Source organism: Monodon monoceros, unplaced genomic scaffold (assembly GCF_005190385.1).
Source record: "Monodon monoceros isolate NGI ecotype Baffin Bay Population unplaced genomic scaffold, NGI_Narwhal_1 Super_Scaffold_11, whole genome shotgun sequence".
NCBI classification, from domain to species: domain Eukaryota; kingdom Metazoa; phylum Chordata; class Mammalia; order Artiodactyla; family Monodontidae; genus Monodon; species Monodon monoceros.
The window spans coordinates 97,031,376-97,044,195 of NW_021703767.1; the positions used below are offsets into that span (position 1 = coordinate 97,031,376).

General features: G+C 38.7%; 1 protein-coding gene and 1 pseudogene across 1 annotated transcript in view; both read right to left on the minus strand.

Annotated features, from left to right (window-relative positions):
• Positions 1-1,129, minus strand: part of LOC114890324 (EGF-like and EMI domain-containing protein 1) — a 124,596-nt gene extending 123,467 nt beyond the window's left edge. Inside the window, exons 1-2 of the mRNA XM_029213737.1 lie at positions 967-1,129; positions 423-545 (exon numbers count right to left, since the gene is read on the minus strand). Coding sequence (XP_029069570.1) covers positions 423-545; positions 967-1,129 — 286 coding nt within the window. The remainder of the gene's footprint in view (positions 1-422; positions 546-966) is intronic.
• Positions 1,130-3,752: 2,623 nt separating this feature from the next.
• Positions 3,753-9,366, minus strand: LOC114890325 (annotated as a pseudogene).
• Positions 9,367-12,820: the final 3,454 nt, after the last annotated feature.

Consider the following 12,820-nt stretch of genomic DNA (forward strand, 5'->3'; position numbering starts at 1 on the left):
TCATGAGTCCACTTCTGAGTCTGGTTTGAAATGAGTGAACATTGTAGCTAGTGACGGCAACAGCCCAGCCTCCTCTCTTTATTGTGAGTCTGTGCTGAACTTGTTGTATATAAGCAGTAATTAACAAATTTATACTTTACTGAATTGGCAGAAATGATACCCTAAGGAACAGTCACACATTTGGGGGGATCCAAGTTTTGCTTGTGAATGTTAATTTCTATATTTCCTTCCCCATCTTTTTTGTCTTTTAGTCTTTTAATAGCAAAATATCTTTTTTTTTAATTCTAAGAGAGAGAATTGTACTTGAAAATTGTCAGCTTCTATAGATGTTTTTAAATAGAAAAACGTTTTCTTCCCGCCCCTATGTGGGCAGGTGGATTTTCACTGAAAACGACTTCAAGCTGGTTCTAATGTTTACTCACTTATGCAGGTGTGTTCATCAGCATGGAGACTGTACCCCGTATCACATGCACAATGGAAGGTGCCCAGAGTGTTAATACAGCGCTGTTGGCAGCCTCCACTCACTACCGTACATTCATCAACATCTAGAGGAGGAAGACAGATGGTCAGGATTACAATGTCATTCCAATGTCAGCTTCAGAGAAGTGGCACAATATTTCTTTGATACACAGTACATGTTTTATTGCACAAAGGCACCATCTCTGTTGCCACAGTTCTTTGCCTGTTTGATCCATCTTACTCCACGGTATAAACAAAAAAATGTAGATAGAAACTTTATTGAGCTTTTTAAAGCCCAGCAACGATGAGCATAGTGATTGTCTCACAATTTTCTGTTCTTCACATCCTGATTAATTAGACAGATCTGAGATATAGATACTTCCTTAGGGAAGGGAACCTGGAGGGGAGAAGTACAATGAGCTACCCTATCTGGAGCAGCACACACGAGTAGATAAACACCTTTACTGGTCTGGCGCTGCTGAATAAAGTCAGTAATAAAGTTAATACCTTGACTCTCCTTCTCATGGGCTATAGTGGACATCAGGGCAGAGACAGATAAATTCAAATAAAGCCATGGTTTGGAGTTCTTAAAAACACATGGATACATTTGCTCCATTAACTCAGGTTCTTCCTTATCTTTCAGGGCTCCACTTTCTGAAATACTTAGCATGTTTATGTATGAAGTTACATTAATTTAGAATAAATGAAAAGAGGTCAAGACTCATGGTCACCTATGTCTTACGATCAGTCAAGTTTATGATAAATGAATAATATTTGTCTTCCTTTGGAAAGGAAAACCAATTTATCTCTTAGAACCTATACTTCCTTGTACCCTATACAATCAGCTCTGATATATCTAAAATCACAAGAAGATATCCACAAACACAGGGAAAGCTTTTCAGATAATCAGTGATTTTTCAGATAATCAGAGCTTCTAAATTTTCCTGTTTGGAGAATCTGTTTTGTGACATGTTCCAAAGTAAAAATCAGACAGAAAGGTCAAGATTTAGTCTGCACATGTCTCATGCAGAGAATGTCCCTGACTCCCCTGTCCCAAGTTCCAGACATTCTGGCAACGACTGTTGAGTATGAATATTCTTCACTAAAATATGTTATCATAATAGATAATTAGCTTTACATTGAGTGAGATTTAATTCCACAGGGCAAGATCCTTACTCAAGAAGACATCAATATTGGGAAGGAATACTATTGCAATGTTTCATCATAGGCCCTTTTCACACTGAAATCCTAATGAATGTTTTGTACTGTAGGTAACATTAGGGCATGTGACCTGAGAGAAGCAAAAGAGTTTTTGTTTTTTTTTTATGAAGAAGAAAAAATATGAAGAATATAAATCACAAAATAAGTCCCACATTTTAAAATTACTAGTTTACCATATTAAACACATTTTACACAGTCTAGTATTTTCCTTCTAAAATTAGATATTCTGGAGTAATTCTGATATTTTAAAAGGAATCTTATTTTAGAGATAAGAACTACTGACTTTTCAAAGTGTTAGAATTTTTATTAAATTTTGAGTCTGTGATAAACAAACCACTAATTTTTTCCATATAAACTAATACCAAATCAGACTTCTCCATTTGTAACTTGTACTTTGTGCAGGGCTTTAAGAGTTATGCTACCTAAATTTTTATCTTTCTAGCTTTAGGGTATTATTCACAGGGTTGAGATATAATTTTGAATCTTAATTCTGTCAACCCCTGAATTATATATCCTTCCCAGGTCTTTTACTTTAGACATACAAATAAAACTCTTAATTCCCAAGAGTTATATGTTTTTATCAACAAAACAATCAATGTATCAGTATTTGCCATGATCAAAATTTTTTATAATATACCATATATATGTATTTAAATACATTAAGAATGTCTTAAAGAGTGTGCACAGATAAAATGATTACTTCTGAGGAGGGAAGGAAGGTATCTGACTGAGTAGAGTACAGGATGTGTGTATTGGACAAGGAATGTTATCCACATCTATAAGTTTCTAATTTTTCACAAGAAAGTTATTCACTTACTACTTGTGTATTAAAAAGTAATTTTGAAAAAGAAGTATAATAAGAACACCTCCTCTTCCCCTTCAAGCTCCAATAATTTTCTGGAAAAAGAAACCAAGTTAGTGTAAAAGAGAAAAATCATTGGGTTCATTCCAAAGATTAGAGTGGACATTGATTTTAAGGATTAGTATTCCTTCAGTATGTTTTAGTGTGTTCATATTCTTAATCTTCCCCAGAACTATAATTAAAGTACTCTAATCTATTAAAAACACATACACACTAACAAACAAAAGCAAACCAAACTTCCTCTGTACTCTGAGTCAGACAGTCTTGGGAAAAATATCTTAGTGTTGAAACTTATTAACCTGTCACTTTGCCTCTCTGAGACTCAGTTTCCTCATCTGTAAGATGGGATAATAATGACTGCCACATGTACTATGCTCTGATTTATGTTTTCCTTTCCTATTCACGTATAAGAGATTGGAATAGACTGCTAATGCTTGAGATTATATGTAGAAATCAAACAAGCAACGATAGAAATACTGAGAAATGTGGGAATGCAGGGAAGGGGAAATGCATTTGGGCTACAGTGATAAAGGAATGTTTGAGGTAAAAACTGAGAATTGAGTGCATGGAGAAAAGGATGGGTAATCCAAAGGTGCAGAGGTTTAAACGTGCAGTGTCTGAGATTCAGTATTTAGACCTGTCAGGTTGGTGAATAAGGTTGGCAAAAGAAAGTAAAGTTGAAAAACAAACCTAAAATCTTCTTTTAATTAATTTAGATAGCAAAGTCTTCCTCTTCTTGATTTACAATACAATACTCTTCTGGGCAGGTTGAGACATAACAGGCTGTGTTCACACAGTAGTTAAGCAAACTTACTAACAGTTAAAAAAATCAATCATCTATAGAGTGGTACCAAATGAAAAGTAATTGGTTTGACTTTCTTCTTCTTTTTTGTCCTTTCAGAATACACTGGATTTACTGATTGTTTGGGCATTGTGTAACCTACCATTCTCAAATCTGACAGTGCATTAGAATCACTTGGTGGGCATTTAGAAATACCCAAGCCATGGTCCTGTCCTTAAAAACGTCTGATTTAATTGGTCTGGGGTAAGACTTGGTAATCAAATATTTGAAAATCACCTTTAGTGATTCTAATGCGGAGCCAGAGTTGAGATCCCCTTATGTAGTTAATGTTTTAATCTCCTAGAGATCTTGTTATAACACAGATGCTGATTCAGTAGATCTGGGGCTGAGGGGCTGGATTTTGCATTTCTAATAGATCCAAGGCAATTCTGAAGCTGTGGTCTGTGGACCATACTCTGAGTAGTGAGCCTGAGTCCTCTGTTCAACTGCAAATGTCACACGGATCACAAATGTCATGATCTGGCTCAACTTCTCAGCTGTTTGACCAAAGCAGACCAATTCAGTTCAAATAGATAAATCAATACTCTGACAAAAATAGTGTGTGTATATACATACATACATACATACATATATACATACATTAAATTATTTACCAAAACCTCTGAAAAGAAACCACCCATATTTCCCACACTATTCACTCAACAATAGTTAATATTTTTAAGACAATGTTAGCATTATCTGTTATGAGAAATGACTTTCTTCTGTAAAATGTGAAGGACATTTTAGTTCTTTTCTGATGAAATACCTCTGATATAGGATAAAACCGGGTTAATTTGCCATGATATTAGACACTCATGCTGAAGCCGTCACAACTGATTTTCTTTTCCATCAAGATTCTGCCCAACAGAGTTAAAAACCAGAAATGTCAATATTACATTAAAATGTTATTATGAAGTATACTTCATGTGGAGAAACCATTTCTCCAATTTTTCTCTCAGTTATATCTTAATGTTAGATGCTTACAGAAAGCCCTGCCCTCAGAATTGGAGCTCCAGGACACTGCTGGGAATAATGATAAAGTGATTAGAATTTTTTCAGCATTATCCCTGTGATATGGACCAAGGATTTGATGATTTTTATACTGTACAAGAATGTCAAAAAAGAATCAACTATGTCTGCTATTCTTCCTTTTTAATGTCCTTTCTCTAAATATTTCTGCTGTATTTATCCCCCAAACTATTTCCCCAGATGATCACAGAATATAATAGCTTAAAAGAATTCACACTATTATCAAGTGTATTTTGCACATAAAAGCTCCCTGAGACAACAAAGATCCACTTTTGTTTCCAAACAATCAAGGTTGTTTTATATTATTTTTTTAGAGTGTGCAGCCAGGGTAAGATAAATTATTCTTCCATTTGCCTTTTCATATAGGCAATATAGGTTTCTGTTCTCGGAAACCTGTTGATTGGAAATAAGCATTGCTTTATGTTAAAGACCGCAATATAGAAGTGTTAGATTTGAAGGAAATATTAGAGGGTGTGTTGAAGACTCCACTAGATTTTCTAGATGTGGCTTTATTTTCACTCTGTTCTATTATACTTTTACTCTGATGTGCAATACTGCTGACTTTTCACTTGTATCTTAATTCTGTAGCTCCTGATCGGATGAACTTCTTAAGGTCAAGGATCCTGTTATATTAAGCATTTTCTGGAATAGAGTTGATACTCCATAAATGTTCTGTGAATGAATGAATGAATGTGTGGTTTGAGAGCCATCCACATAATTCAGTCTTCTATCCACGCATATTCATCAATGGGATTTCTTAGAAATGGGCTCTGTTCCACTTGCCCTCTCTTCACCCTTGCAATAGACTGGATATTTGCTTTTGACCCTTCACAAGTTGCTTTAAAAACTCCAGGGCACGGAGTAATTTTTGTTTGCTCATGAACAAATTTAAATTGTGTCTATAGTGAATATTCACAGGTTGGCCATTTTTCTTGTTCACTAATACTCAATAACTATCAGGTTTTCCTTTGGGGAATTTTATCCCTGTCATTTTAGAGAAACCATGTAGATTATATGGGACTGATGAACACCACTCCTCTCTCAAATCTGAGGTGGACTTTTCTTGGCATAAACCTACCTCCATCTGCCACAGTGACTGGACCAGGTAATGTCTTTATTAGCATATGACCGTCTCAGGAATGAATGAATTAGTTCAGATGTGATCCAATCAGCAGGAAGCTCAACATATAGGTTGGGAACCCTGGGACATAGAGGCCCTGTTGCTCTGGAAATTGTAATGTGTGTATGAGCCATCATGCAGTAGCCGTTTTGTTCCCATGAATGAAGCTACACTAAAGATAAAGCCAACAAAGAGGACAGAGCTGAAGGACTAACAGAAAACAGGAATTGGAGCCCTGAATGAACTATGCCTGAAGCCCTCCTACCTCTGACCTCCTCAGTTAAGTGATTCAATACCCTCCCTTTTTTGGTTTAAGCATTTTATGTGATTCTATTGACTGTAAAATAAATCATCGTAACTGAGGCATGAATACTGTAAAGTGGGTGTGCAGGAGGAAGTTACCCAGTGCGGCTCAAACTCAGTACGCACTTTCCAAAAAGATTTATTGTCTTCCAATCAGTAAAATGCTTTAGTCTATATTCACCAAGGCTTGTAACATTATTGGAGCAATTATATTCTGTCAAGAGTCTAATGAATTTGAGGATTTGTCACAATTTTGGTTCATTTTTATGACAAATATATGGGTTTATCAAACTGCCTGTGCAAAGTTGTAGCATATCTGACAGTGCTAGAGGGGTTGAAGATGCCTTCTTGAACGGTTTCCTCACAATTGCTCTGTGAGGGTTCCTTTATTTGGTCTGTGTAGAGTAAGGATTAAAGCAAAAAATTATTATGCTAAAGATGTGGCTAGGGCCTGATTATGGACAGTCTTTTCTGCCATACTAAGGAGACATGGCTTTACTTTATAGACCATGGGCACCAGCAGGGCAAAGGAGAGATTAGAGAAGTGGGAGACTGAAGGCAGGGAAGCCAAGTTACAGCCAAAATCCAGATAAAAGATGTTGAGGACTTGACCTAAGCTAGTAGCAGTGGAAATAGAGAAATGTGGGCAGATATAAAAGAGCTTAAGAAGAGAAAATCAAAATGATTTGGTTATTAGCTGCATGTGATGGAGAAGAAAGAGTCAAGGTCAACTGACTTGAACAATTGGCTGGCTGGCTGTGGTATTCACCGCATTCACTGCAACAGCACAGAAGGAGGAACATTTGATACTAGAAGAATAGTTCACTCTTGGACATCATGATTTGATGGGCAAGTGATATTGGAAGTTAGGGATATATACAGTAGGCAACTGAGTATGTGGACTAAAATCAGGAGAAAAATATGGGGGGATTTTTCAGCTACCATCTATCTCCCTGCACAAGTCTAAGCTTAGGAGTCATCCTTGATATTTTCCCTTCCTTCACCCACATTTGATCTAATACCAAATTTTACTATATCAAAATTATCTCCTAAAACATCTCAAATCTGTCCATTTCTCATGTCCACTGACACCACTCAAATCCAAACTAAAGCCCCCCCTGCCCCCCGCCATCCACCATTGGGTCCTCTAATATCTGCTGCACCACAGTGATGTTTCAAAAACAAAAATTTGATCATGTCACCCGTTCCCTCACTCCTGTCTCAGTTTTATAGCCTCCAATTCCTTCCCGTTGCTCTTAGGGTTAAACTGAGCACCAACGTGGTCTGGAGGCCCTTGTGTGGTCTGATCTCTGCATCCTTCTCTAATTTACTCTCTCTGTCTCTTTTTTTTTAAGAATTCTTTTATTAATTTATTTACAAATAACAAAAACCGTTATATGTTAACATAATTTTTATAAAAATTATAGGCATTTTTCTTTAAAGAAAAAACAAAAGAACCAGTGAGAAGAGTGGCATTGTTTTACATTTTTGTCAATTTCTTTCACGTCTAGCTTAATAGAAGAGAGCTAGACTCTCATATCTGCTTTGCGTTCAGTCTGCTACAGTGTCACACAACATGCAAACTCCTCTGTACACTCAGGAAAGAATGAGAATGAAAAAAGCAAATGAAGTCTTCATATGACAAAAACAGCTTTAACCCTGAGGACCCTTGAAAGGGTCTTGGGGACTTCCCTGGGTCACACTTTGAGATCCACTGCCCTAGTCTAATAGCATTTTACACATAAGGAAGCTGAATCTCAGATCAACTGAGAGATCCAAAATGACAGGGCCTGTTAATGATGGGATACAGATCCTGGATGGTTTGTCTCACTTCCCTTGCTTTAGGTTCTCAATTGGAAACCTGGGAAATACACCCTAAAGACCTGTCTTGTTTGCTCTAGTTGCAGGGACTGTCACAATATATTACCAAAATTTTTTTTGATTTAAATAAAAGAGGAAAATCAACAAATGTGTTGAATTCTGCAATGGGAATACTGTTGCAGAATGTCCCGCCCCTGAATTAGGTTCTCTATTAGAACTGAAACACTAAGACAAATTTTGCACTCTCCTCCATGCACACTGGTAATGACAAACAGCACAGTCAATACCACAGAGAAATAGGGAAAGCAGAATTACCACAACATCACCATTTATCACATTTTCTGAGTCTGAAATACAATTCATAACACAATCCCTGAAAATTTTTCACAAGTACTGGCTGAAAGGGTGTTGGGTATATTTAGAGGACTCCCCTCCAATCCCACCATACACACAGCATCACCTTCTTTGGATGAAGACCGGCCTTTGGTGTGCTCGGTGGTGGCTCATTTCACTTGCCCCACGTTCTCTTCCATTCCACATTATTGTACAGTATCCACTTTTCATTGCCCTTCACAATTTGTTTTAAAAACTGAACGTTTTCATTACGTTTCAGTAGAGAATCGCACGCAGAAATACGGTCAAGAAGGTTTTTTGCACTTATGTGGAACCCAAACATCAAAGCGATTCATATAACCAAGCTGGTGCAAATGCTTTTCAACCGTTGATTTGGATATTTTGAGTATGTTGGCTATCTCCCGAATGGTATAATGTCGATTGCTCTCAATCAATGTCTCGATTTGATCACTATCAACTTCAACTGGTCTACCTGACCGTGGAGCATCATCCAGCGAGACATCTCCAGCACGAAACTTCGCAAACCACTTTTGACACGTTTGCTCAGTCACAGCACCTTCTCCATGCACTGCACAAATCTTTTTTTGCGTTTCAGTTGCATTTTTACCTTTCTTGAAATAAGCATAATATGCCGAAAATGTTGCTTTTTTCTTCCATCTTCAATATTAAAATGGCTACACAAAAATTCACCAATTTTGATGTGTTTCTTTAAATGCACACTGATATGACAGCTGTCACAATACAATCTAACAAAATTGCTTCGAATGAAGTTAAAGACAACTGAGCGCTACTAGAGCCATCTTATAGGAAAACCGAATGAACTTTATGGCTAACCCATTAAAAAAAAAAATCAGGGAGTCTCCTTGTTCACCTTTACATCCTACCAGATGATCCAAATCTTCTTTAAATGGATCATAGCCTTGTTCCTTTAAACAACGTAGTGCCCAGAAAAGCTGGTCCAGGGGAGGAATTTCTTCCCAAGGAATCCACTCCCAACTTTCATTTTTCTCAGGCTCTACATTCTTTGGTTCTGAACCATGAGTCACGTCCACCTCTCCTTTCGTTAAAATAGTGACATAATGGTAATTCTCTTCCTCAACGAAAGAATTCGCAACCGAGGCCAAGCGAACATTTTTCAGGTGAAGAGCTGCTTCTTCCCAGGTTTCCCTTTGAGCACATTCTTTCCAGCTTTCACCGAACTCCAGTTGGCCCCTGGGAAGTTGGAGATTGCCGGCTCCAAATGACCCTTTCTGTCTTCCTCCCCAGGAGGATGCAGTGAGGATGCCTGCAGCTGGTCACCATGACTCCTACCCTGACTCCTGGGCGCCGCCCCTGCGGCTCTGCACTGGCCGTCATAGCGCGAGAGTCTAATTCTATCTTGCTCTTCCTTTCCCCTTACGATGTTTTAGCAAAACTGATCTTCTTGAAGTTCCTTGAATACTTTGTACTCTCTTTTATTTCCTCCTCTCCTCCTTTACCTAGTGAGTACATTTGCATCCTGTTGATGTGTACCCAAGCACCACTGCCTTAAGGAGCCCAGCATTTCTCCTTTACCCTAGGTCAGATTGACGTGTTATACTTTCTTAGGACTGTCTTCCTTTACTTTGGAGCCATGAACTCATCTATAGGTGTAGAATCGTATGTGTGATTATTTGTTTTATATCTGCTTTCCCTATTAAAGACTAAGTCGCATGAGAGCAGGAATCCTGTCGGTTTTACTCACAATAGCTATCCCAGTGTTTGGCACATAGAGGATGTCCTAAAAATATGTTAAAAAAGTAAATGAAAAGGTACAGAGTGTTGGCATCTCCATATAGAAAGTAATTCAGGCACAGGAGTGGATAATATCATTAAGTGAAAGCATGTAGATAAAAAAGAGAAAGGAGATTAACAGAGGACTCTGAGGGATATCACCATTTAAGACAGCCTGAGACAGAACACACAAATCTGACCAAGAAGGCTGTCCAGAGAAGTAAGAGGAAAATTAAGAGAGTCTGGCATCATGGAAGCTGAAGGAGGGGGAGTTTCAAGAAGGAAAAAGCGGTCAACACAGGGATGTCAAATAGGAACTAAAGAGTGCCCACTGGGGCTTCCCTGGTGGCGCAGTGGTTGAGAGTCCGCCTGCCGATGCAGGGGACACGGGTTCGTGCCCCGGTCCGGGAAGATCCCACATGCCGCGGAGCGGCTGGGCCCGTGAGCCATGGCCGCTGAGCCTGCGCGTCCGGAGCCTGTGCTCCGCAACGGGAGAGGCCACAACAGTGAGAGGCCCGCGTACTGCAAAAAAAAAAAAAAAAAAAAGGTTGCTAATAATAACAATCTACCTAACAGTTGCTGAGCACGAACAATGTGCCAGGCACTGCTCTCAACTCGTCACATTTATTAACACATTTCATACTCAAAACAGACCTATTTAGTGAATATTTCTATTACTTCTACCTACAGAGGAGGAAGCTGAGACTTAGAAGGCTGTTTCAGTCGAGTATCAAATTGATCCCAGATGCAGTGTGGGGGGTTGAAGAAGAAGCTGGAGACAAAGAAAGGGAGACAGAAAGTTAGGACACATATTGTAATAAGTTTGACTATTAAGAAAAGGAGGTTGTAATTGGACAGGAGAGTGTGGTAGAGGGAGAGAGCTTTTAAGGTGGACCAGATTTGCATTAGTTTAAATATTGATGGGAAGGGACCAACAGAGAAGGTTGACTTAAAGACATAAGAGAGGGAATTCTCAAATTATTGAGAATCTCAAACCATAGTAGTGCATTCCAAGAGAAAGTATATGCTGGGAGTAGCAATCCACACTGGACCCTGAGCATCCTTACATATTTTATGTCTGATCACTCTTTACCCAAGCCATTTTTCAGGACTGGGTTTGCACAGAGAGATGAGCTAACATCTCCACTGAGAAAACAAACAGGCTTGTTTCCACTAACTAAAGGTGGTGGATTCCCCAAGCTCAGTGGTCCCCTTTTTTAATGCAACCAATTGATGTGTAGGCATCTATAATGAGCCCATTGTGTCACTGCTATGGGATTTGGGGGGGAAATGGGGAATTGACACAAGCAAATGAAGCTCTGGCTACTGCTTTTGCCAGGAGTAATAAAGTCCTCTGTTTCTAACCCAGGAGTCTCATGTCTTCTGTCAGCATCTATGAAACAGTTACAGGCTAACTGGTTAATGTAAAAGTAGGGTAGAATCTGAGACCCTGCACAGTCCTTGTTATATACAGAAGAGAAATCACACACATGAGCATCTGTTACTCTGCGTTAGAGAATCATGTCCATTGCAGAGTGGAAAGGCCCGAGCAGCCGCAGAGATGTTCCTGTTTTCTCCTTATTCCACTTATGCCTGTTGATTGCTTGTAGCCTTGAAATTATTAGCAAAGCATAATACTGGATAGATCTCTTATCTTCCTGGGCCTGATTTGACAAGCTGATCCTTTGTGTTAGCTCAGGAAGGAGGAAGGAAAAGATGTCATACTTCTGTGCCTGCAATGAGATTTTAAAGAGCATCGAAAATACCCAATCCAGGCAACCAACAATTTTACTATATGTTAGCTCCTTGAGGGCAGAGATGGTGTGTATTTTGCTTATCGCTGTATTTCCAGTACTTAAGTCAGTGCCTGGCCCATAGTATGCACAACAAATATTTACTGAAAAAGTGAAAAATAAAAGGAACTTCCCTGGAGGTCCGGTGGTTAAGACTCTGTGCTTCCACTGTGGTGGGCGCAGGTTTGATCCCTGGTCAGGGAACTAAGATTCCCACATGCCACCTGGCGTGGCCAAAAAAAAGTGAAAAAAATGAATAGATGAGTAATGGATAGATTAATTTAGAGGAAGAAGGCTCAGTAAAAAAGACTGAGAGAGAGGAGTGGGAGAAGGTGGAAAGAAGCAGACAGTGTGGAATCCTGGTACCCAAGTAGGAGAGACTTTTTTAAAGGGAATGAACAACAAAATCAATTCTGTTGAAAATCAAAAAAAATGAGGACTGAAAACAATCTGGTCTATTTGGAAATTATAAAGTCTTTCTGCTACAGTGCAGAATGTGGAAGGCAAGTTAGCCTTTGGGGATGACTATTTTTTAAATTTTTTCCAAGCCCAGAATAACCTATTCTTTCTTCTTATTGAAAACAGAGCTTCCAAGGTCATGCCTTCTTGGATCTATTATATTGCTGCTTATCTATAACATGACCCAATATCATCCCTGAGGATCACACTGTGATGAGGCTCTGGTATATTGTGATACAATATTGTCATCACAGTCTCTTTATGTGAGGGAGCTGCAAGCAATGAAAACAAAGCTTGTACACAGAGCCTACTGCAAACATCAACTTGACATACACTTAATGATATGCAACATCATCTTTGTACTTCATCATATCACACACAAATGGCAAAGGAAGGTGAGTGAGCCAGTAAAACTGAGCTGAACAAAAATTCATCTAGTTTATTTTGCTGAGCTACTTTTCTCTACATCCAGTTCAACTCACAGTCCAAATACATTCATTCTCTTCCAGTTTTCAAGAAAGAGCCAAACTCTCTGTAGGCTGAGAGCTAAGGATATTATTTCCAGGAATGGATAAGGCATTCACCCTAGGCATTCGGTTAGAGAAACAGAAATGTTTAGCCAAACTCAAGGTTCACCCCTTAGGAGAATGAAAGGTATGATCCTCTGAGAGATTTTAATCTTTTGGACAGTGACTGGTTCTGCCTCTCCTCTTTTCATTGGGGTCTAACATAACTCTAGCATTTAGATGGTGCTTAGTAAGTGTTTCCTAAATGAATGGTGAGTGGAGACACATCTAGAGAGGGAG